Source organism: Epinephelus lanceolatus, chromosome 19 (genome assembly GCF_041903045.1).
Source record: "Epinephelus lanceolatus isolate andai-2023 chromosome 19, ASM4190304v1, whole genome shotgun sequence".
In the NCBI taxonomy this organism is placed as follows: domain Eukaryota; kingdom Metazoa; phylum Chordata; class Actinopteri; order Perciformes; family Serranidae; genus Epinephelus; species Epinephelus lanceolatus.
The window spans coordinates 23,591,770-23,618,138 of NC_135752.1; the positions used below are offsets into that span (position 1 = coordinate 23,591,770).

The following is a 26,369-nucleotide window of genomic DNA, read 5'->3' on the forward strand; positions in this document are numbered from 1 at the left end:
AGTGCCACAAATACAACAGTTAAATGCACCAACGTCTTATACTTAATTTACACCTCACATATGATATGTCATAAAGTGTATTGAATGTGCAAGTGAGCAACATCATACTCTAACTTTAGACATATACTTTGTTACAGTATATTAATTTTAGAATGAAGGAGCTAGACCACTTTAAAGGAGAACAGTAAAACACACTGTAAAAGTAAACAGTAACACATGAACATTATACACACATTTGCCTTTTTTTTTGCAAATTTAGTGGCCGGCCTACAGCTATACCATATTTATTTATTTAATCTAATTGTGTATGTTTGTAAAGAATAATGGAATCAAACAAGACCGTGTTCAATTACAGTGTTTTCACACCTGGTTCTTTTCAGCCCTCTAAACGGACTTAGAGCAGTGACTCAGCATCATTTGCACATATATGAACACTCCAAGAGAACTCAAACCCCTCTGAAGTGAAATGTCCTGAGACCACCTTCAGAGGTGAGACATTTCAAGAGACATTTCACTTCAAGTCTGCAGAGCAGTTCACTTATCTATCTGTGAACACAAAGTGCTCCAAGTTCGCATTGCTCATTGCCATTGTATTTAGCCCTCTAGATCACCTGCTATTGCACTGGGATGCTTGAAAAAACAGACAGCCTGTAACACTTGCAAGGATGTTGGGCGAGGAGTAGTTTGGTCCACAAAGATACTGCATGTCTCCAGGTGTGGAATGTAGAATGCATCAATAGGCAACAGTCTACAGCACAGAAACGCTAAGGTTTTCCTCCAATTTTAAGTTCATCGGAAAGCGAGGGGCTTCATAACCACACTGCAGTGCAACGTCAAAGTAAAAAAATAAACTACATCAATATATATAGGCTATAGTGTGAACAGAAAGAGGACTGAGGCCCCATCAGAGCTGAAGTGGAGTCCTCTTTGATGAGCTGACAGTGTGAACACAAAAACAACTGAGTCCCTTTTCATTTGGTACACTTTTTGGTGCACTTTAAGGATGCTGTCAGACCTAGAGTTTGCTTTCTTTGGTCTGAATCAGGAACTAATTTTGTCACAAAGTTAAATAATTGCCTAGAGTTGGTTTGTGTTCTCACTGCGGCATTTATAAGCCGACCAGATCAAATGCCTTGTGTGAGAAAGCTGCTCCTGATTGGTCAGAATTGAAGAAGAGTACACTTGCAAGATAAATGTGACACTTTCTAATGTCACAATGGAGGGACAACTACGCAGGTTGATTTTAGCGCTGCTCATCGTGGACTATATTGCTGTCATTGTTCATTTTAGTCAAACCATACAGTTTGAAAACGAGGCGCGGCTCCAACTAAAAAACAATGTTTTGATGCATTGGATGTGCTGAATGTGCATATTAAGGCAGTACAGGAGGAGGTGCACATTAATAATCCTCCAGGACTGTAACATGCTCATGTTTAACCCAAACAATGTGTCATGTGACTGCAGTTGGTTCAGATCCAGGTCGGAACACATTCTCACCACAGATGAACCGCACCAGAGTTCATTTGTAACCGCACAGAGACCACCTCTTCAAGGTCTCGGTCCAGTTGTTTTGGTGCGCACCCGAGTGCCATTGCTGTGTTCACACCTGCCCAAATGAACCGCACTCAGGTGCAAATGAACTTGAGTTCGATTGAACCAAATCAAACAGGGCAGGTGTGAAAGCACCCTAAAAGGACTGAGTTCAGTTTGTTTTAAAAGGGCTATATGTGAAAACACGTTTAGTGTCATGGCTTCAGACAGGGAGCAGAGGGGAGGAGGGAGGGTCTATCCGGCAGCAGCCAGCATCATGCAGGCTGCTGTCATTTCAGTCAATTTGGCAGACAGGCAGGAAGGTCCAGACTGTGGCTGTACAGGGCAGCTCTCCAATAAACCATCCTTATCTGTATCCCAGACTCCAAGATGTCTGTTTCCCATTGCCAGCGATACCTCTCCTCCTAACAGTAGCTTCTGATGTAGATGATGGTTGTAGCAGTGGAGCTGGCTGATTAATTCAACAGAGTGGATTTCCGCAGCTCGCTGCACACGCGTACAGAGAGAGAGAGAGAGGGAGAGAGCGCGTAAGGGAAAAGGAGAATATGATGGAGGAAGGGTGTTAAGGAGGAGGGTCTTCGGGGGTGGGGAGAGAGTGAGAGGAAAGGGAGAATAGGAAAGAGAGAGTGTGTGGAGAGGGGGCGGAGGAAAGAGAGGAGAGAGAGAGAGAGAGAGCGAGAGCGAGAGAGAGAGAGAGAGACACGCAGGCCCCGGAGCTGCTACTAATGCTGCTGCTGCTGCTGATGCTGCTGCAGCCGTTTGACAATTCCCCACCCAGAGAGAGCAGGGAAGAAAGGAGGAGATCAGAGCAAGGAGGAGGAAGGAGTAAGCGACACCTCAGTCAAGATGCTCCTGTGCTAGCCAACACACACGGTAAATATCAATCCTTTATCACCACCCTGCTTCCTCTTTACAGCCGCTGTCTCTCTCCGTCTCCGCATCATTGACCCGAGTGTGTTTGTGTTTGATTTAGCTGTGTTGAGTCCTATATATTGTGCACAGGGTTAGCATAGCCAAGCAGCTGGGGAAAACCTGTCTGTGCAGCTGCTGCAGGAGGAGACAGATGTCCACAGAGAGGTGGAGAGGAGAGGAGGATTTGTACATTTTGTCTATTCTGTGACTTAATGAGGAAATAAAGCCACCGTCCAGCCTGTGTGTGTCTTGACTGTAGCAGGGGCCACCTGTTTGGAGATGTGTGGGTGTGTGTGGTGTGTGCTGAAGGGTGGGGGGTGGGATTACGGTGCATGGGTCTAATGGTGTGTTTGTGGCTTGGAAAGGTTAGTATGTGCATGTGAGGACGCATGTGTGTGTGAGTGCATGTGCCTTTTGACTGCTGTCTGACAAATCTAATCTTCCCACAGTGCGTGTGCACATGCGAGCCGCGTTATTATTCGTAAAGCAGCGTATGTCGACACATGTTCACACGAGCACTTAGACACACCGGGAGAGAGACAAACGTGTGGTGCTTTGTCAAACAAATTGATTTTGTGTGCGTGTGTGTGTGTGCTTGGACGTTATCGGCTCCTGTAACCGGAGCTTTTCCTGGTTCCTGCCTGCTGAGGGGTTGCCAGGTGTTGGTGATGAATTTTAACCCGCTTGTGGCTGATTGACACTTACTCTCCAGTTATTTCTCCCCATGGGGCAAAGTCTCTCGCTGTGTGCATGGGGAGGCTGTATATTCCATACACTAATTTGCCTGGTTATTAGGCACACCTACAGTAGCTAAAATTAATGCAGTCTAACACAGTGAGGAAGCTGGAGTACCTGGAAGAAACCCACACTGACACAGGGAGAACATGCAAACTCCGTACAGAAGGGCTTGAACCTGCCTGGATTCGAACCAGGAACCCTCTTGCTATGAGGCAACAATGCTAACCACTGCACCACCATGTGGCCCTATATACCTGTCATATACAGTATTTTACAACCAAAGAAAACTTCACTGATAGTATCATCTCATGTCTCACTGTAACGCTGTCCTATCACAGTTTGTGCATGAAACATGTAAGAAATTTAAATTTACTTTATTAATTTGCGATATCTATGCAGACCCATACTACTTTACCTATATTTTATTTGTTTCTATTTTAACTTGCACTATTTCATCTCTTACTGTCAGATTTTGCTGTGATTTTTGTTTTAAACAGATACTTAAGGAGCGTTGTTAGAGGGTGCCTGAGGCCTAAGATTTTCATTGCATCGACTGCTTTGCTGGATTTGTTGTACACATGAGGAGAATAAAGAACCTTAACTTGATGAGGCTCTGATAAGTAGAAGTTGTGTCAGGTCAGCTGTTGAAACAAGGAGAATCAAAGCTATCCTCATGCTGCCAGTCACTCACCAGTTGCTGTCTCTGTTGGATGTGGGTGTATTAATACACACGCTCAGAACAAGCATGTGTGTAGGTTAGAATATACTGTACATAGTTCATACGCCTGCACCATGCATATGTTTGAATGTATGGCTGTGTGGGCGGGTGAGAGACCAAAGGAGAAATATGGCAGAGAAATATTTGCAGCATTTTGCTCTAACTTTCTCTGTGCTATCTTTTGTCTCTCCCTCTCTTTTTTTTTTTACCACATGAGGAAATGAAATCAAGTAGAATTGAGGGGAAAAATCTTACCCTCCCCTAATCGCGCTCCTCTTGCACCATCCTCCCATTTCTTCTTCTTCATCTCCATGCGGCAGACCCGTCGGCTGTGCCAGCTGACGTTCAGTTGCATGCCAGAGGGCGAGAAGGAGAGAGGGGAGGAAAGAAGATAGGGGGAAATGAAACTTGTGTTTTCATTCTCATGGCTGATTTCCTTGCTCCTCTCCTGAGATTATCAGCGAGTCTGGCAGCCAGAAGACACCCTCCTTGACTAATCAAAATGTTCCTCGGGACATACAGGCACTGCAATAATCCCTGAGCAGAAACAGCCTCGCAGGGGTGTGGCGGCACATATCAATAAACACACACTGTATGTACACATGCACTGACAGGGTAGACAGAGAGTTGTACATCAGCATACCTTTGTGTGCTTTACACACATCTCCACATTTACCCCGGATTACATGCCTTCATACAGGCTTTTTCCTGTATTATTAACAGAGCGTATCCGTGCACGCTTACGCTTACTGTACTCTACTACGCATCCACATCATATAGAGTGTATTGTATTGTGTTTTATTGCTTCGTGTGCATCTTTAACCGCTCATTCATCCTGCAGGTTTAAATAACAAACAAATGAGACAGCTTTTGTTTGCGATACTCGTACGCTGTCTTCCATTCAGACAACACAAAGGGCATCAGATATGTTAGATGTGATACTTCATCACTACTTTTTTATCATCCTGACACTCCATACCTGAAAGAGAACAGTTTCTATAGCAACCCAATCATCCCTTACCCTCACCCCCCCACCCCTGTTGTGTATGTGTGTCTTTGTGCACGCAACGTGTGTAGCTCCGAATGCGAGCACACGCCTGAATATGAGTGAGTGGCGTATTGATTGCGAGCATACATGCACATAAGTGTTGATGTCATTTAGCCAGCGGGGGGAAGCAGAGAGGGAAACAATAAAGGAGCATTTCCTCCGCACATTTCCTGGCAGCTTTTCAAGATACACAGAAGTTATATTAAAGGAAAGACACAGAGCACTGCAGAGGGGGGAACGCGAAAAGAGGAGGGTGGGGCAAAGGAGGAAAGTGAGATGTGGAGGAAAGGGAGTGTGGGGAGTAAATGGATGTGTGATTGAAGTCTAAAGACAAATACAGGTTAATAAAAGTTCATTTATGTCGTGCAGGTGGTGTACTTCTGAATATTTTCCAGCGGGTGCAGATGGGTGTGTAAGCACTGATTAACTGTTTAATTAATCTGATAATAAAAGAGATTTTAATTCAGTGTAGAAAAGCATGCATTTTTTTTTTTTTTTTCTGTCTGTCAGGCTTCACTGCATGTATTTCTGCTTCATCTGCCATCTACCTCACTTTACCGAGCATCAATTAAGTGTGCAAAGTCCTCTGGATGACATCACTAAAAGCCTCTGCATGACCCTGAACCAAGTTTTATGGTGTTTGTAGATCTGGCTCACGTGTAGGATAGTGTAGCAGACCAAAGTGCCCTCTCCGAAACTTCATTTCGCTGCTCTTGTTTTGTTTCGTATCGCTACATAATTCCACCACGGCACTGCCATGCTAGGTGAGCCCTTTAGCAAAGTCACACGCTGATAAAAGGCCTGTTAATTCCGTGGCGCTAATTGTCTCCCACTGTCTCCTGTACTGTTTTTAGACTGTCTTCTCCCATCTCTTTCCCCCCTTTTTCCTCCTTCCACTTCGGCTCCTTTCTCGCTCTCCTCTCAGTCTCTGCTCCTCTAAATAACTACTTGATTACCTAAATTGAACCCGCCTCGTGCTCCTGTCTTCCCCTACATTTTCCTTCACTCAAGCCTTCCATTCTCTTTGCTCTCAGCCCCCAGTGTTTTGTGTCTAGAAGGGCTTGAATGATTAAACATAAGACAGGAGCTTTTGGTGGACTGAACACTAAGGGCAACTGGATGGAGGGAGAGAGGAGTACACAATGTCAGATAGAGCAGGCTGTACGGATACAGATAACATGACAGGACCGATGCTCCTGTAACTGTCACCTATTGCTCTGTGCCACCGAGTCCTGCTCACCAGAGACCTGAAACTTGGTCACACACATCTGCCACTCAGTGTTACAGGAGCCATTATAGAAGTCTATATTTGTATAATTGAATCCTGAGCAGAATTCCAAGCACACACAAAGTGCAAATGCATCTGTTGTTTCTTTATGGTGTGTGCCCTGTTTCTCCTCTATAAGTGAGTTTCTTTTTTATTCCAAAATCTCATTATCCAATTTTTTTTGACAGGACGTTCTCCAGATATCTCATGAGATGGAGGTCTGTAAGAAATCGAACTAGTGCTTTGCATGTTTTGTTAAAAGGCTAGCAATGTCCACATGTTAGCAGTCCCAAATCTGTTTTACCCATGTTGCACTGCTCACAAGAGGAACCATTTGGTCGCTTGTGCAACACTGCTGTCGAAGAAATAGTGGGTAACTACGTAAAGGAAGTAATGATTTATTTATGTAGAGCTTTTCAATACAAAAGTCACAAAATGTCACTAAATGTACAATATTCATTGTATGCAAAGCAGCAAAGGTGTAGGTTTCAACACTGGGAGGATACACATATGAAATGAGAGATGTTGGGTCCTTCGCGAGGAAACTGTAAGCATGAAACACTGAATTTCCTTCTTTGTAGTTGATTTTTATGCACCATTTTGTGCCTTTTCTGCATCAATTTATGGTGTAAATGTCATAAATTTGTCAAAAATGAAAGTCCTGTGCTACAAACATTATACAAAAAAATCATATATAAGATAAACCCATTAGTAAAACATTAAAGGTAACACAACTACAGAATCCCATCATTCAGTAGAGGCCTGCTGGACCTTAGTAGCACAAGACATGCATGTACCATGACTGAGATTCTTTTATCAGTGTTCACGAAGAGTGAGTTCAGTTCCGAAGAGTCATGTCCATATTTCTCATGGATATCCTGTGCGAGAGGGCACACAAGTATGTGTTCTTCATTTTGTGCACCAGTCATATAGCAACACACACGTTGTTCTAGTGGTGTACGACTCCAGCTCCCAATTTCCTCCCCATGTCTTCAATGTACGGTGAATTGCTGGTATAAACTGGATGAACCGATATGTCCGGATTGATAGTTTAGTAGGTCTTGTGTCTTGTTCCCTCCTTAGATCTTAATTTTTCAATCATCTCTCTCAGGTCACTCTGAATACAGTCTTGTATCTCTATTATCTCAGACAAGTATGCACATGTTCTAAATTTTGTGGGGGGCGTCTTCCCTGCTTCCCCTCCAATCCAAAGCAGAAAGGAGCAACTAGTTAGCCACCCTGAGAGACTTTAAGTCAATTAAGAAATGTACTCAGGGACTCCAGTGTTTTGTGCTTAATAGATGAAAATAAAAACACTATATTGGATTTTAAAATCTACTGGCAGCCAATGGAAAGAGGCCAACACTAGCATAACCCTCTCCCACAGCGCTTTGTCTTTGTTCAAGGATGGTCTGCAGCATTTTGAAGCATCTGCTGATGAGTCTAAAATGCAAGTTTTGTACTGCTTACCATTGCAGAATTACATTAGCTTGCTCTTTTTAGTAAGGGGATATACGTGCATACAGTAGGTGGTAAGGTTATTTTTATATATATAGATCTAGATTGTAAACCCCCCACAGAAACCAGCGGTGAGGAAAACCTCCGCTAAGGCTCCGTCAGTGTATTTCTAGCATACTGTACATTTTAGCAACTGTGCAATGGGGTCAGATGTAAATTATTTAGTGCCTTGTGCAGTATGTTTTGCTGCAGATTCAGGTCACGTGAGTGTGTATTCGTGGGTATTGTGTGTGTGTGTGCACATTATAGAAATATGTGTGGGGGAGTGTGAGCATCTCTAGCCGAGTGTCGTTTTTGTGTGCGAGAGAGTTTTATGGATTTGCTTGTGCTTGAGCATTTATTTGCAGGCTTGTGTGTGTGTGTGTGTGTGTGTGTGTGTGTGTGTGTGTATATTCTGAGCATGAAGTTCCATCCAAGCATTATGTGAGCATGAGGGTTCATCGAAGCACATGTAATCCCTAACCAGCTCTTGGGCTCCTCATTAGCATTACACTGATCTTCCTCCAAACTTCTTTTGCAGCCCTCTGATATTCTCTGTGTGGCCCGAGGGAACAATAGGTCCAGTTCACATCAAATGTGTTATGTCATCAATGTGACTGGAAGCTTTGCTGCCCACGTCATGGGAGCCCTGTTTCACTCTCACTGCTCCCACAGTATGTATATACAGCTCGCGCACACACTTCAATATGCACATTCCCATGCCCTAATACTCCCTGTGGGACACGTCTCGAGAGAGGCCAGTGTTCTCCCTGGAGGGCGCTCCATTTACAGTACAGCTGGAGCACCTCTACGTATCACATATACTACAAGGTTAATATGCTCACATGGGCTCTCTCTGTCTCCCTTCCTTTCACATTGTTTTTAGATGCGGTTTGGACAGTTCACATTTGGCATCAAAGTGTACTTGAAATGTCAAGTTTTGACCCTTTAGTGCAATTGTGGGAAAAGAAACATGGAGAAATCTTTGGACGTTTATTAAAGAAATGGTGTTCTTTGATCATGTTGTAAGTCCACAGTCTGATAGCTTACAGCTTCAGTGACCAAAGATGAGCGATGTCACAATTTATGACCAAAATCCATCAATGTGACAGCTACTACAACCCACGTCTACAAACCAAACAGTCATACATACTATGACATGGAGTGACACAGAATACCATTGAGAACTAGCGCAATGCTACTGCTAAAAACATTGCAAAATTGACTTTTTGCGTTGCACTCTTTCCCCTGGCTGTGACCTGCTTCACAATTAGCTGGTCTTCTTTTTGTATTTATTTAATATTTTTTTCGTAAAAGTGAATTATTGCTTGTTTATCAGTTTGCTACATTTTTAAAACATGTAAATGGCACAAAATATCTGAGTTTCTTGCTTGCATCAGTTTTTTTAATAATAAAATAATACAATGTGTTTGATAGACCACCTTTCACAGAAATACAATTCACAAAGTACAATGAATCAATCAAACATTAAATCATGCAGTCAATTGAAACAAAAGCAATACAACAATTAACACAAAGCAACAAGGAGAAAGTAAAACAGAGAGCAAATACCGGCTACTGAGGACCCAAAAAAGAAACACACCAGGGAACAAGCGCTAGACAATTTAGGGTGACACAAAGGCCATTTTAAAAAGATGGGCCTTCAGAAGTTTCTAAGGAGGCTGCACACTGTAAGCCTAATGGAAGAGAGTTCCAGTGTTGGAGCCACGACTTCAAAGGCAGTGCTACGATTCACCAGGCAGTCGCCACACAATCTGACCTGCATCAAAACTAATATTGTAGATATTTTAGCCTTTACCTCTCTTTTGGCAAGGCGGTGTATTTTACTAATAATTTTGGTGAAATTGGCTCTTACTTGAGAAAATAAAGCCATAGCTGTTTGGAAACTCACCTCAGATGTGAGCTTAAAACTTTGAGCTGTGACTGAGAATCAGCTCTGCTTTGTTACTCTGTGGTCACATGTGTTCCTGAGCATCTGTGGAGTCTCAAACAAACAATGCAAACACTGTATAGACTGTACATGTGTTGACAGTACATATACATGCACAAACATTACAGAATCCAAACACAGCTCAGATGAGTAACAGGAGAAGCGACAGAGGAGGTCGAGGAGTCAGGTGAATGAGGATGTGTGTTACGTGGAGGAGAAGTTAATCTCTCCTGACTGTAGCGCGGCCCGTCCCTGCCTCTCCTCTGTCGTCTCTCCTCCATAAAACTCCGGATCGTCTCCTGCTCTGCGAGAGGCAGGCAGTGGAGTTCAAATGCACGCAGACACACATGGCAGCATGTAGAGAAACCAGGGCGTTTAAACAAAATACTAGCTGTTTGATTGTTGCTCAAGAGAAGAGGTGAGAAATGTTTGAAACTACGTATCCCAGAAGGCTTTTTATTTGTGCACAGATTTGAGGCTTTGAACGCTCATCGTTCTCGGTAAAATCTTGAGTATGTGCTTTCACAAAAGACTCTGTACAGGGATTCCTTCCCTGTGAGAAAGATTTTCTATGTGCATAACATTTTTGCTGCCACATTGACCTGATGTGAAGTCTTCTGGGCTTGAGACATTGTTAATATTAAACGTCTGTGACTGCATAGGCTGGGTTTCCATTCAAGCTCCAGTTGATCCACATTATTAAATCTGCAGGAGTGAGTCACATACTTCATATTCAGACATTTTTTCAAACCTTTATTTACATATCCACCAACAACAGGGGGTTTCCTCAAATTATTAGGGTATTATACGTCGTGAGAATTTGCGGTTTTAACTTAATAGAATGTGTATGTGTGTTTGTTATGTGAGGTATTTCCTGCCAAATGAATAATTTTTTAGGGATTTTGAATCCTGAGGATTTAGATGAGAGGTCTGGAACACTGTGGCTGCATAAGAGCTTACGGCTGATATATGCCTGGAGATGCTAGTTATGCAACTCATTCATGCTTGCATGGACACACACACACCCACACACAAACACACACAGGCACACTCATACTCCAACTCGCGCTTCACTATATCGATGTTACCCACCGCCATCTGCTCCCACAGTTTACACTTATTCAAAATGTGGTTGTGACATACATGTGTGTACTCACACATAAACATGTTCACGCATGGACGCACAAACTAGACAGCCCAGTCAATAGAAGAAAATGCTGGCATTGTACATTTCTGCACACCATAAATTTGTTACACTTGGACGTGGACCTTTTATTTGTATTATATCAATCTTTATATAGCCGCATAGTGTATGAGCTGACTTGTCATTCAGAGGTGGAGGAGATGGTGGATGATGGTCGTGTTTTAGTGACCTGTTGCTGTTTCTCCAGCGGCTTTTTAACCCCCTAAGAAGCAGTTGTTTTTTATCAAGACATTTCTGCGTTTCCTTTCGGGATAGTGCCACAAAAAATGGAAGTTTTCTACGGAGACATGACTGCATTTTCTGCTAGGATGGTGCCACAAAAGCAGTTGTTTTTCAACGAGACGTCGCTGCATTTACTGCTGGGATGGTGCCAAAAAAAGTGGTTGTTTTTGACAGACATCACTGCATTCCTGTGGGACAGTGTCATGAAGTGTCAGTGTCATGAGTGTCATGTTTTTGTACCAAGAGATCACTGCGTTTCCTGCCAGGATGGTGCCACAAAAAGCGGTTGTTTTTGCAGAGATATTGCTGCTTTTCCTGCCAAGACAGTGCCATGAAAAGCAGTTGTTCTTGTACCAAGACATCGCTACATTTCTTGCTGAGATGCTGCCACAAAAAGTGTTTTTGTTTTTACAGAGATAGCCCTGTGTTCCCTGCCAGGAAGGTACTGCAAATAGTGGTTGTTTTTAGACAAGACATCACTGCATTTACACCTGGGAAGGTGCCTCAAAAAGCAGTTGTTTTGTACCAAGACATCGCTGCGTTCCCTGCCAGGATGGTGCCTCAAAAAGCAGACGTTTTTTACAGAGACGTCCTTGTGTTTCCTGCTGGGTCAGTGCCATGAAAAGTGGTTGTTTCTCACTAAGACATTGCTGGTTTCCTGCTAGGATAGTGCCATGAAAAGTGGATGTCTTTTACAGAGACATCCTTGTGTTTCCTGCTAAGATGGTGCCAAAAAAAACTTTAGTTTTTAAAAAGACATCTCTGCGTTCCCTGCTAAGATGAAGCCACAAAAAGCGGTTGTTTTTCAGTAAGACATCACTGCATTTCCTGTGGCGACAGTGCCATGAAAAGCAGTTATTTTTGTACCGAGACATCACTGCGTTTCCTGCTAGGATAGTGCCATGAAAAATGGTTGATTTTTATGGAGACATACCTGTGTTCCCTGCCAAGATGGTGCCACAAATAGTGGTTGTTTTTCACCAGACATCGCTGCATTTCCTGCCAGGACGGTGCCACAATAAGCGGTTGTTTTTCATAGAGACATTGCAACAGTGCCATGACAAGTGGTTGCTTTTTACTGGGACAATACCACATTTACTGCCAGGATAGAGCCACGAACATAATATTTTCCTTAACATAACCAAGTGATTTCTGTGCCTAAACCTGACCACACGTTAACCACAGCATTGCTGAAATGTAAAGATTTTGCTGATGAACCATGAACTATTTCGATAATAATTAAAGAATAACACTGAAATGATAAGTTTTTACATATCCACTACAAAAGGTACAAATGTATCCATGGTTTGCAGAAATGTACAATGCCACATTTCTCTGGTGTTTGGGTTGTACTAGATAAGCCACACATTTATGTTTTATAAATGAGGCACCTGTAGAGACACATTAGTGGCATAGATTAAAACATACATAAAGGAAAATATTTTTGATAGCATGTTAATGAATAATATAATGGTGACATTATAGTAACAATCACATTAAACTGCACTTTATTATAAGCACAAAGAAAGGATGAGCAATACCAAATGATGCATCTCAAATCTGAAAGATGGATCTTCCAAATAAAATGGCACACATGAACACTCCATGACTTCAGGGTTAAAGGAAGTCACTGTCTGTGAATGTGCTGTGCAGCCATTATAAAGTATCTGCCCAGGTGTCAAGCACATGTTGTAAACCAGCGGTAATGCACAGTGTTAACAGTATTATAACGATTGATCTCAGAATGCTCTTGAGACTTGCAACAGCCTGCCAAAGAAGCGGATGTTTGGCTGCGGATAAAGTGGGATAGAAGTCGCACATTCTCTTGTAAAAAGGCAAACACCTACTAAGCCCTTCAGAGGACAAACTCCGTGTTATATATCATCTTTTATGCTGCAGTGAAGACCTTGCTACTGCTACACAATAAATCTCCAAAATGTCCCCCATTTTCATAACCAATTCCTTAAGTGGGGATGTACAGTGCCAGTGCTCAGCTGCCTTAAAGCTAGCGTCAACCTTGAAGGTGTGTCCTCTTTTGGATACATGACATTGTTGTCAACCGGTTTGAAAGCTATTGTACATTTTCTTACAGTTTGTTTTATACGTTTTAGTCCATTAACAGTTGTTTTATATTGCCAACCATTTTCAAACTGTGTGTCTTTTAGGATAGATTTTGTCCCCTTCCAGTCAGTTATTGGTTTCTTTTCATTTCAGTGTGGCACAGGTCTTGAAATATGCTCGAGGTAGGTCATCCATCATTGTGAAAATACACTTGTGATACTACAGCTACATGGTACCACAGCAGCAATCATTTTGAACATGCTCCTCGAGTCAGCTGAGTCTCTGCCCTGTTCTTACCAAAATGCATTGTGTGTATCCTTGAGGTCTAATCATAGACTGTGTAAAATAATAGACATAGCCACCATGATGTCACTCAATGGTTTGTTAAGTCCCGTTCTAAAGTCTTAAATTTGACATTTTGCCATCTTGAATTTTTTGGAGTCAGAAGTGATGATATTTGGACAAGAGGGTGGAGTTGACAGTGGTGGCGCCTCACAGACAGACTGTCACTTAACTCGGCCACGCTCTTAATTTTGCATAACTTTAAACCTTAATAAAATTGAAACAGTCAACCCCCGTACAGTTCAATCAGGAGAGATGGATGGATGAAGTAAAGATAAAGTTTAGTACAGTATATGAGTGAACAGATTATGATTAAGATTAAACAGAAGTCTTTGCCGCTTGGACACCAGAGGGAGTTTTTTTGTGATCAAGGTACATCTGAGTGGCTACAAAATAAATCCCCCCCATGGAGTCCAGGTACTGGTAGTAGTGGTGGTGGTGGCTGATGACTCTGAGACTGATGGCTAATGAAGCAGATGAGGTTGATGAATCTGAAGATGAAGAATGAAAGAACTACAGGCAGAAACAGAACCATATTTAAAACAAGAAGCAGTAAGATGATAGGCTGACATCGACAGTCTGTCGCTGTGCTATTAGTTGACTGTAGAAGAACTGATGACACAATTGATGACCCCGGATAATGACAGCTAGAAATAGTGAGTGAGCATGCATGCAAGGAGTAAAGCATGAAATCTATGGTCTTCCAACACATTCTCACTCCAACCTTGTCACATATTGATGTTTAGTCATGGACTTTCAATGTCCAGATACAACATGAAAGGTATCCTGGGTGTGTTGGCTGTTGACGTTCTTGGACGCCGTGTCAAATTCTGCCTGTTACGTGCATTGTCTTCTTTCAAAATACACTTCAGCACGTGGTTAGGTTTAGGCAACAAAAGCACATGGTTAGGTTTAGGCGACAATAGCATGTGGTTAGGTTTAGGCAACAAAAACACGTGGTTAGGTTTAGGCGACAAAAGCTTGGGTTAGGTTTTGGCGACAAAAGCACATGTTTAGGTTTTGGCAACAAAAACACGTGGTTAGGTTTAGACGACAAAAGCACATGGTTAGGTTTAGGAAACAAAAGCACGTGGTTACATTTAGGCATCAAAAGCACGTGGTTACGTTTAGGCAACAAAAGCATGTGGTTAGGTTTAGGCAACAAAAACAGGTGGTTAGGTTTAGGCGACAAAAGCACATGGTTAGGTTTAGGCAACAAAAGCACATGGTTATGTTTAGGCAACAAAAGCACATGGTTATGTTTAGGCAACAAAAGCATGTGGTTAGGTTTAGGCATCAAAAGCACGTGATTACGTTTAGGCAACAAAAGCATGTGGTTAGGTTTAGGCAACAAAAGCATGTGGTTAGGTTTCGGCAACAAAAGCACGTGGTTAGGTTTAGGCAACAAAAGCACATGGTTACATTTAGGCATCAAAAGCACGTGGTTAGGTTTAGGCAACAAAAGCACATGGTTACATTTAGGCATCAAAAGCACGTGGTTGCGCTTAGGCAACAACAGCACATGGTTACGTTTAGGCAACAAAAACACATGGTTACATTTAGGCAACAACAGCACATGGTTACGTTTAGGCAACAAAAACATGTGGTTACGTTTAGGCAACAACTGCACATGGTTACCTTTAGGCAACAAAAACACGTGGTTAGGGTCAAAGATGATATTTGCTGGACCCATTCACCACCTCTTCCACCAGCCCTACTCTCACTTTTGCTGCTCTAACTTTAGTTCCTGTCTTGCCACGTTTCCCTCTACACTGCCGAGCACTGTTAAACTATGACGGCGACCGGTCACGTATCATGTCGACGCTACAGGAAGGCTTCTTTCATCTGATGCCGCAAGTCACTGCCCAAGTACCGGATTTCAACGACTTGGGAGTGGGACCGGGTTGGGTCCTGACTGAACTTTCACTCGACTGTTGATCAGCAAAATATGAAACTGATGACATGACTATATATCATATGGCCCGATTACTTGTTTATGTGCATATGCATTCTTCTACATGTGCATGATAGAAACAGAGCATTGCTAGTGGCCAAAAACTCCTCAGCCTACCTTTTAATTTTCATAGCATACTGAAATGAAGTGAAACCAATCTTTCTAGTGAATCTGCGAAATCAGTCAAAAGTCATTTGGTATGCTTTAAAAAATTATTTTAAGTATAATGCAGTTTGTAATTCATGGTACATCAACTAAATCAAAGTTTCAGATAACCCACATTTCAAAAAAGTTGCCAGATGTGATGCATGCTTTCTTTTTAGGTTTGAAAACAAAAGATGATTCATACTCCTGAATTATGTATGTAAATATAGTTAAAGTGTATAATTATATGTAAATGTATGCACCCTAGCTTCTGATATTTCAGGCTTTAATGAGAAACAACATGCAAAATCCCCATTGCTGTTTATTGAGTTGAATTATTGACTCTGAAGGCAGATGCTCTAGTCCCCAGTCAGGTTTTTCCAGCACTTTTTCCCCATCTACAGTTGTTTAAAAGGCCCCAGTTAAGGGAACTGTCCACGGTCCTGACTGCTCCAGACATGAGACAGTGCTGAACAGACAGCTGATGTTGCAGCAGCTATTAGTGATGGGACAACAGTCATGGCTCGGACTCCATTTGCCCATTCTCTAACCACATAAGTGCAGAATAATCTCTAATACAGATACACACAGGGAGTTGCTGGTATGCACACACATTAACTGCAGTCGTCCTTTTAAACCACTCAGCACAAAGTTCAGTGGAGAGCAGGAGAGGAAGTTATCTGTTTGTAATATCACAATATTTCAATATGGTTGGAATAATCTGATACAGTAGCGTGAAGTCTAATGTTTGAGGATGAGTTTAAACAACCAGTCTGCGCTGCTGCTCTTAATATAACTCACAAAGGAAAACAAAGAGGAGATTATGCTTTATCTTTGGGTTGAGAATGAGGTGAGGTCTTTGAACGGAAAGTAAATTTGCCTAATATGATCTTTAACTTTCACATTGGAGGGAAAAAAAACACTATTATATAGTATGATCAAATGCAACAAAACTTTTATATATTCATTTCTATATATTCAACGTGAAGGTCAAATCTTCCCTTATTAAATTTGACGGACACATGGTGCATCTCCGCTTGTCTCTGACTTTAGTGGCGCTCCCACGGAAGACAGCAGATGTCGTCGGTGTCTTTCCACCCACGGTTAAGTGGAACAAAGTGTTTCCACCGTGACATCTGATTAATGGCAATCCCCCTGGGAGTTGAGGGAGAGCAGTAGCAATCCTCTACCCACAAAAAAAAAAAAAATCCCATTTAGAGTCAGCAGTAGCCATCGTACAAACCTCTGCACCAATTATTTCATCCTTCACCTATTCTCCATTAGAACCACAGCAGCCACAGGCTTATCCCTGACTCAAATACTATACAGCCATATTTAATATTACCAGTATGATCCAAAACCTGTATTTCTAAATTAAGCAAATCCAAGATCCTGGCTGTGTAATTTTCTGTTGGCAAGCAAGAGGCAAGATTTGAACATTGCAATTAATTCCCATTAATGTCTGTGTTATTCTTCAGTGGCACATCCACAGTTCCAAAGCATTAACACTCCTTTAAGTAGATTTGAAGCCATTTACGTTACTGTAGGATGCAGTGTGTTCCAGATTTAAAGCCGTCACTACTGAAAACAGCTATGACGACAGAGGTAAATTTGATTAAACAAAGCTGCGTGTGCTTTGTAATGAAGAGGAGGGATATTTTAAGATTCCTACCATTCATGTTTAACCCAGTTTGGATCACTATGAATAAATGTCAGTGGATCCAAGTCGGTACATCAAATCAGAACCCAGTGAGAAATACCTGAAACGAAATAAACATTTTATATACTGACATCTTGGTCAGATCAAAGTAACTTCCTGGTCTGGTGTGGACGAGAGCAAACAGATTTATATGACACAAAACAGTGGCAGTGATGCATTATATTAACCAGAACCATTAACTAGAAGCACTGCCTTAATCTAATATGCTGTAATTGTGTTATCATGGTACAGCACGGCCCCATCCCCTCCAACATGGCCTGATCACAATGTGGTCTTGGTTCTGTAACAAACAAATAATAAAGATTGTCTTAATTACAGTCGTGCTCAGGTGTTTGTTAAAAGTTTGAAAAACAGAGGCTGTGAAAGCTTTTTTTTCACAGCTGTAATGGATTCATGGCGACCTTGTCGAACTCGTGAACAGGTGCTGGTGTTGCTGCTCTTCTGTTTGCCTGGAGAGCTGCTCTGTTGAGCTTTGTCACCTGATCTAAGTAGACTCCAATTATCATTTGTTGAGGTTTCAGCATCTCATTGTGAGCTTTGCTTCATTTGCCTGGGTTAGCTCTCAGAGGCAATTCACTAAATGAGCACATACTGGGGATGTGACAAATAGACGACACGAACATGTGGAATACTCGCCTGCAAATATTTCATATCAAAACTATTGATTAGGGATGCACCGAAATGAAACTTTGTGGCCGAAGCCGAAGCCGAATAAAATTAAACGCTTGGCCGAATACCGAGTACCGAATACCATTGTTTAGTTTTTCATTAGTTTTTGCAGATGAACCCCCTTCAGATTAGTGTTGTCACGGTACCAAAACTGGGACCCACGGTATGATACCAGTGAAAATATCATGGTTCTGAGTAGTATCACGATACCACAGCGAAAATGAGGCAGATGTGCCTTTTGTCATTTATAAAAAGATAAATCACATTTCTATAATACATCAGTGATATTTCAATGGAATAAATTACTTATTGACTTATTCATACTTCAAAAACAGCATCAATAAGTGATTAACATAGGGGGGATCAAAATAAAATAAATAAATTAAATAAAAATCAACCAGCCACCCTCCTCCCCTGACAAGTAAAGAACAGTCCCTTCATAAGTAAAGAACAGTCCCTAAAGTGCGGTGAGGTTTGTGGGCCGTTACCTGCCACAAAGAGAAATGTGAACGGCTCGTTTCTCCTCTGACACGTCACATACCTGTGTGCCGCCACGGCTCGGCTGTCCAGGTACTTTTGGGCAGTCATGACACCAAGAAGAGGACATTATTGGAGCCGGGCTTCTCTGTCGTCGGTAAGCCTATGGCCGCCGTATTTGAGAGGAATACATTCTTGTCTGTGTCTGTGACCCCCGTTCAACCCACAACCAGTGGGATTCGCCTTTCGTTTCTGCTGCTGGTTGAAATCTGTACTCGCACAGCGTGCTGAATGATTTATTTTGCTCGAACAAAACTTTTTTTAGTCGCAAATGCGAGTGCAGTGACGGACGGAGTAAAATATCGCCACACTGCCGACATTTTACTCTGTCCATCACCGCACACTGTTTGATTGCGTTATCAAAACACGCCGCTATTATTCGGCCTTGCTTTTAACTTATTCCACCGAATACCGAATGTGTGTTTTTTTGCAATATTCGGCCGAATATATTCGGTTACCGAATATTCGGTGCATCCCTACTATTGATACCAGCAGGTTTTTGTGACAGTTGCAACAGGTCTGCCATTGTCGTGATATTGTCGCATGATGTCCGTTTAGCACAATATGAAAAGCTCCCAGAAATGGCCCTAGTTCTGAAAAAACTTTTGCTGGGTTATATTCACATTCTTTTTCCCTGTGGTATCATAAATGCTAAGAAATATCAATATATTTTCAAGACTTTGTAACAAAGTTAGAAATTCCAGTATCATGACAACACTATCACTTTCTTGCTGAGAGCAAGATGGCAAGATTGATACCACCCACTATCTGTCCCTTCCATAGATTCTAATAGGCCTAATAACTAGATAACGGACCCCAAGATGGCGCCTCTTAGTTCCAGTGGAGTTGCTCTCCTGGTGCATACGCCAAAAAAGTTTTCTAGCTTCTGCATTTACCTCTGTGGTATGCGGCCCACTGAATATGCACAGTCGTGTTTCTTGCACTGGCCCCATTCGTGAGTTCCTGTTCGGCTCATAAACTGTACATTGTGAGATTTTAAATCGTTTTTCTCAGTGTAAGAAAAGTTTTTCGGATATAAAACCACCATGGCTCAAAAAATCATAATAGAATGATTCGTAATTGAGCTTGTTTGCAGTTCGAGGTGTCCCTTCAACAGTTTCAGAGGCATGTCTTTTGCAATGGTGGCCTATGGGGAAAATGCTTTTTGGGCTGCAAGGGATTGTATTCGCTGCATATCTGCAAGTGGCCATTGGGAAACATTTGCTGCAAGGCTGAGCGGCTTTCCAGACAGCCTGGCCCCTTCTCTATGAAGCTACAGTTAGCTTAGTTTAGCTAGGGAGCAGAGGGTACAGCAGCTAGCCTGTTTAACAGTAACAAAATCAACCTATTAGCACATCTAAACCCACAACACATTAACATTATTGCTTGTTTGTTTATTTTGTACAAAACAAGCAAACAAAGTGTAAAAACAACACTTTTTTGTCAGGTAAACAGCTAGAATGGTGGGATTGAGCCGGGCTATCCCAGGCTAACAGATTAGCTTTTTCTATCTGTTTTCAGTCTTTATGTTAAGCTAAGCTAAGGTAGGCATCTCCTGGCCATACTGTAGCTTTGTTCTTTGCGGTACGAGAGTGGTACCAATCTTGTTATCTAACGCTCGACAAGAAAGCCTATAATAAGTGCATTTTTCAAAATGTTTAGCTATTGCTTTAAAGCTCCTCTGGCTAGTTGTAGGAAAGTTACCAAGATTTCTTTTGGTTAACAGTAGTGGAAAGAGCTAGTTTTGTAAGGCTACTGATTTGCGCTCCTACAGAAAATATATTTTTAATATATATATTACATAAACTCATACTCCTGATGCAGACGCTTACTGAAATTGAGACACAGAAGTCGCTTGTGTGAATGCTCAGTAGATTGTGGGACTTGAGAAGCTCAGCTAGAGGCCACAGTGAGCAGAGCAGATTCAGGGCCAGCAGCTAAATTAGTGGCTTTGGGGAGAGAATGATAATCATGGTGGTGATGCAAAGTGCATCAGTGTGTGTGTGTGTGTGTGTGTGTGTGTGTGTGTGTGAAAGACAGAGATAGATGAAGAGAAAAGACAGAAGAGGAAGGAAGAAAGAAGTTGTCGGAGTGAATTAGTCATTAGTGGTGTTGAGGTCTCTCCCCCTAGCCTGTCCATTCTTTCTGCACGCACATATGGATCTCAGTTTTCCCACCGCGCACACATTCACACATACACACACGCATGCCACACTTTTCACTCAAACATGGATCTGCACAGATGTCCTCGGAGTGTTGTTAATCCCCCTGTTAGGTTGTGTTTCCTTCAGAGAAGGTCTAATTATCATATTCTTTATATATTCAAAGCAGATTTCTCTGTTTATTTGTGCATATTGAGGGTTTAAATTGGCATAGACGTGTGTGTGTGTCCCCTTGGCTTTGCAGTATAGCAGTGTGTTTACAAGTTGATATGAAGTGTTAAGCAGAGCTGTGAATGTGTGATTCACTGGAAGTGGGAGGAAGTGGAGAAGCAGACATTATTCCTGAGGCCCAGAAAAAGAAGCCTTTAAAAGGTCAGTCGTTGTTTTCTTTTTTTGTTTCTTTCGCTCTTTTGTCTTCCTCCGGCACATCCATCAAACCCTAAACTTTTTTTTTCTTGCTCGACCTGTCTTACCCTCAGCCTGTCCACCATTTCTTTCCAGTTATCTTTACATCCCTTCCCACCCTCCACACCTCCTTATGGTGTCAAATACAAGGCCATGTCCTGGGGTGTCACAGCACAGAGGACAACTGCAGCTGGCACCTCATGATGTGCCGCGTCTCCATAATTACCAGTCGAAGGCAGGAGAACAAGATCATTTGTGCCTGCGATTGTAGCTAGGTGTGGCTCAGCACACTGGCTGCGCTGTAGTCTGCAGTGATGTGATGCAGCGACAGCGTTACACAATAAGAGCAGCCAGTGAACTCACTCACCAGTCTCTGTGTCTTCCTGTCCTTGTCTGTTCTCTATCTGTGTCTCGGTTTGATTGTGTCTTCCTCCGACAGCACTGGCTGTCTCTCTGCCTGCACACAAAGAGATAGATGAACCTGGCTGGCCCCTCACTTTGCCTGTTTTTCTCTCCTCTCCTCGTGGCTCGGGTTTATTGAGTTCCTCGATTTGTACTGATAAATTTGATCATAAAACTCGGAGCTGCGCAATCTCGTCTTGTGCAGGAGCTGGTGTACAGTTTTATAACTCCTCTTTTGCTTGAGTATATCATAGTAATCAGGCTCCAGAGAGCATACTGCATGTATGTGTGGTGTATCGCAGTGTTAACAAGGTGCAGCTCATCTGTGTAGAGTTAAAACGACACAAGACAGCTGTGTTTCATGGAGCTGGAGTTCATCTTTTGCCAGTCAGACTGTGTTTTTCACCAGTTTAGGGACTGTTTGTTCTTTATGAGGGTGAGGGAGGTGGTGCAAAACAGGGGCGGCATGTCAAATAATTGTTTAAGCACAGGGGAAAGACATATGTTTTGGTCGGAGGGTCATGCATTTCAGTCAGTCACTCAGGGAGGCTCAAGGAAAAATATTTGTAGCTTCAGGGATAGTCAAGATAAGAAAAAAAAAGCCACATCCCAGCCACCCATCTTCTGATAAATAATGAACAGCCCCTTACTGCACATATTTAGAAGGCAGCTGGATTAAATCTTCTTTTGAAGACTGTAAATCTACATATTCCTTATTTAGGAGAAATATATTTAGATCATTAAAACATGTTGAAACAAAACCCTACTGGTCTTGAAGCCACCATTTTATCCTGCCAGACGTAGCATGAAAATAAAAGCTGTTTCGGGCTCCTGTTGCTTTTTGTTTAAAGACAAAGCCGAGCACAAGAACAGGCCCAACTGCTATTATAAATGACTTATCCACATATTATAGTCGGGACGCTGCGAGTGACAGTCAACAGTGTGAGCTCAGTGCACTAGCATGAAGTGGTATTATGTGCCAGGATATGACCAGTCGCAGTGAAATCACTCTTGAATGCTCCGAGCTGTGATAGGAGGAGAGCGTTGCCCTAGTTTGAGTCTGGCGTAATTATGTAATGCTTGAGTACCTGCAGCACCAGCGGCATGACAACTTCTGAATGTGAATCTGGGCAACGGAGAGTGCAGACAGGAACTGCACACCTCTTTTAAATCCTTTTACGTAGCATGCAACTTAATCTCATCTTGAGCTCGCAAGGTTTTTACTGACATTATGCACTCATTTGCTTATTAAGCATTCGACTGACACACTCAGCGCTCTCTCATTCTGTCCTTTCATCTCCTCAGTTTGTTTCTTGTTCCTGAATGTTTCTCCCTCAAACCTTTCCCTACTTCCTATTCCCCCTTACCACCATCCAGCCGCCCCAGCTTCCTTCCTCCAACCCTCCATCCCTCGCTCTCCGAGTCTCTTTCTTCCTGTGCCCCTCTCTTTTTTTCAGCTCTCCCCCTCTGTTCCTAATGCCACATACCAAATGGAGGGTGACAGTATGCAGCTGTGGGTTTTGTCCTCCAGACAGCATCTTAGAGAAAAGCTTAGCCCCACACACACATGCGTACAGACGGAGGGAGGGATCGGCACTAACCTGAGTCTTTCATCTGTCGCTTATATAATAGTTTTAAGATGGAGTTGCGCTGTGTGGTTTGCATACGTGATGCAGTCAGACATGGAAGTCTTTGCAGTGAGGAAGATGGTGAATCATAAAGTAACAACACGCACTTTCCTTTGTTTGTTTCTTTAGAAAGCAAAGCTCCATGCTGCCTTGCAGGAGAAAAATCGTCTGAACCTTGAGCTGATCAACCAACACCTGAAGACGTCCAAGTATGACCAGGTATGGCGTTCACCCGTGCAGTGTACAAGCAAGGACACACACACAATGATGATTAATGGTCAACCAGGCCATGATCAATGGTAAAATCTATTGCATGTTGCACCAGGGGCCACACATCACATGCTCACGTCTTGTAAATGGCTGTAACATCAGTCATAGGTTTGAGTCTGCGATCCATATCTGCAGATCGATACACCTGCAGCCTTGTTATCATCATTATATACTGTGTGTCATTAAGTGTTGCCTCTTTATATTCTTTATGTTGCTTCTTCATGCACAGGATGTATACATGTACCATTAATGTCATGTCTTATACGCACACATCAGCGCTACGTTTCCTTTCCCTTCATTATGTCTGTACTGGCACAGTCCGCCAGCGTCTCTCCCACTTCACACATGCACCCATAAACACGCACACAGACCCAGACGGAGACAGTCTGTGATGGTAGGCGATTAGCTACTCTGGCGCTAATAGTGACTTTCACAGAGGGGGCAGATTTGACACGTGTCCAGGGACTTAGCTTCGGAGCTTTTTGCTCCACCGTGCCACACAAAAAGATGCCATCTGTGCGCCGACAAGGTGGGCACGGAGATGAAAAGGAAGTAGGGGCAAAAGTTTCTCCAGTCCCAACAGATATACAGTAGGAATTAGTGCGACTGGCGCATAAGGGCAATCTTGGCAGAGATGCAGGCAGCATTTGGTGGTGGAATGAAAGAGGAGAAAAGAGAAAGATGGAACATGAGAGTGAGAAAAGAGGAGAGGAGAAAAAAGAAAGTGGTGATATTAGAGAAAGTAATCATGAATATAAATTGAACTTTCTCTTAAGTCTACTTGTCAAAGTTCAAGAGAATTAACTTTATTTTTTACAGTTTCAGAAGGAAATCGGGCTTGTACTGGACTCAAAGAAATAAAAACAAGCAGCTTATCAGAATCAAAGCAAACATTTGGAGACAGAAACCCTCAAGGTATACAGGCCTATACCCTCCTAAAACCACAAAACCAATGGAGACTGTCCTGCCGAACATCACCAGAGAGCATCAGAGCAGTCCAACAGTCATCAGTGGCCTGGCTAACAGTGACCACAGCGAGCTTGGCCTTTCCACCACAGACACAGAAAAGATGAGTCAGTTTGTTGCACTTAGCTGCATCTTGCATTAACAATTTTTGCTTTTTAGCTTGTAATTTTTTTTGCACCACACATTTCTTTTTCTCTTTGCCACTTTGCTAAGTGCTTTTACCACAGAAACTTCAGACAGATGGAAACTCTCCAAGATGAAATTTCCTGAGTCAATCAGATTTCAACAAGAATAAGATCGGGCATAATTGGGAGGGGCCACTCGTACCCCTCTCCCATTTAATATCGGAAGTATTAGTTTGGCTCAGTCTGACTGAACTGAACTTCCTGATGGCCAGTCCGTCCCTGGACTCAGTGTTCATGTTATTGTGTCCACAACTTTACAGATTCATTAATGGTGAGTCAGGGTGCTGCGTCTTCACCTTTCCAGTAATTTCAGTTTTGAAGAAATTTGAACATTACTGATTAAATAGTACTGCTAAGGACAGAATATTTATTAAAGGAAGACACTAAAATATTAACATTTATTTTTTATAATTCAAATTTCTGTTGATTTTGGTTAGGGTGGTACATACCAGTTCTACACATCAAATGAGACATTCAATTTTGACAAACAAAAATAAAAATACAATGCAAACAGGGTAATAGAGATTCGTACAAGAGGGGTTACAGCACCAGTCCCAGTCCACCAAAAACAATCAAAATAACAAAATTAAATCTGAATAAATAAACACATTAAAATTAATAGTGATAATAATTTTTTTTAAAAATGAATAAATACAAAAATTAGGCAGGGCAAAATGAAACAAAAATCACATTTCCAGACTCCGAGACAATGCGAAATAATTCCAAAAAAATCCCCCCAGATTGGACCTTGAGCACGGTTAGTGATCGTAGTGAGCATGGATTCGTAAGAGGCAGTTTTTGTCATATAGGTAACCCATTCTTTTACTTCTGGGGTTTCGATGACTTCCAATATGAGTATTGTTCCTTTTACACATTATGCACTTTTGGTCTGACCCTAATAAACACAGTCTCGGAGACACTGGCAACGTCTTACCTAGCCATTTACTCATGTGCCGAATGAGTGGACAGTCCCAAATACAGTGTCTTCCTGGCATTTCCAACATGAATCATGAACCCATCCTAAGCAGCCTGGCTGGTGTCCAGTAGTGTCTGTGTATTATTTTACACTGTGTGAATGTGCTCTTGGATTCACTGACATAATAACGACTGTCCAGTCGGAACCCATCGGCTATATTCGGCGTCTGACTTCCGGCAGACGGCGATACAGCCTCTGGGGGCAGATCCCCGATTTTTTGGCATTCCGGTTTGATTTGGGCGGAGGAGGTGAATTTCCATTTCCGACTTCCGTTTATATATAAGTAAAAATGCTGAACCATTGCGATGGATTCAGAGTTTGCAGTGACGCCAATTATGTTCCGCCTACAATCGGAAACCAGGGCTCTTCCGCTCTTCTTTCGGAGGCAAGATCTCCGGGGTTTGCCTACAGACTGTACATTCACTGAATGTAGAGTCTGTATATAGAGACTAACGACTGTCAGACAGAATTTTTAACCATTGCTCTTAGTCCGGAGTACGCCCTAGGTCTGTCTGCCATATTACTTTCAAGCTATCACAGTTATTGCTGAGCATACTAACACATGGTTTTATTACCAAACCACTAATTTTAATGTTTGATTTAATGTCTTATTTTGTGTTTTAGTATGAGTTTTTTTTTACCTACCTAATTTAATTTATCATGTAAATCATCTTTGGGTATCGAGATAAATGATTATTGTCCGACGTGATACAGCACAGATGGTACCAGAGCTCCACCCATAAACTCTACAATAGGAATGAACTCATTTCCTTTGCAACAGTCTAGTTTTGAGCACTTTAAGTAAGCGAGCTTATCTATTGTACGGCCCTCTCTTGTGCT

The 26,369-nt window shown here is 42.3% G+C and overlaps 1 protein-coding gene across 9 annotated transcripts in view; it reads left to right on the top strand.

Moving 5' to 3' along the window:
• The window catches only part of rimbp2a (RIMS binding protein 2a), a 95,355-nt gene that overhangs the window by 28,932 nt on the left and 40,054 nt on the right, over positions 1–26,369 (top strand). For 8 of the 9 annotated variants that reach the window (XM_033647261.2, XM_078161831.1, XM_078161833.1 and 5 more), the window contains one exon: positions 23,262–23,351. In XM_033647261.2, coding sequence (XP_033503152.2) covers positions 23,262–23,351 — 90 coding nt within the window. Of the gene's footprint in view, positions 1–2,148; positions 2,425–23,261; positions 23,352–26,369 lie in introns of those variants that run through there. The other variant, XM_078161837.1, reaches the window with a different exon arrangement.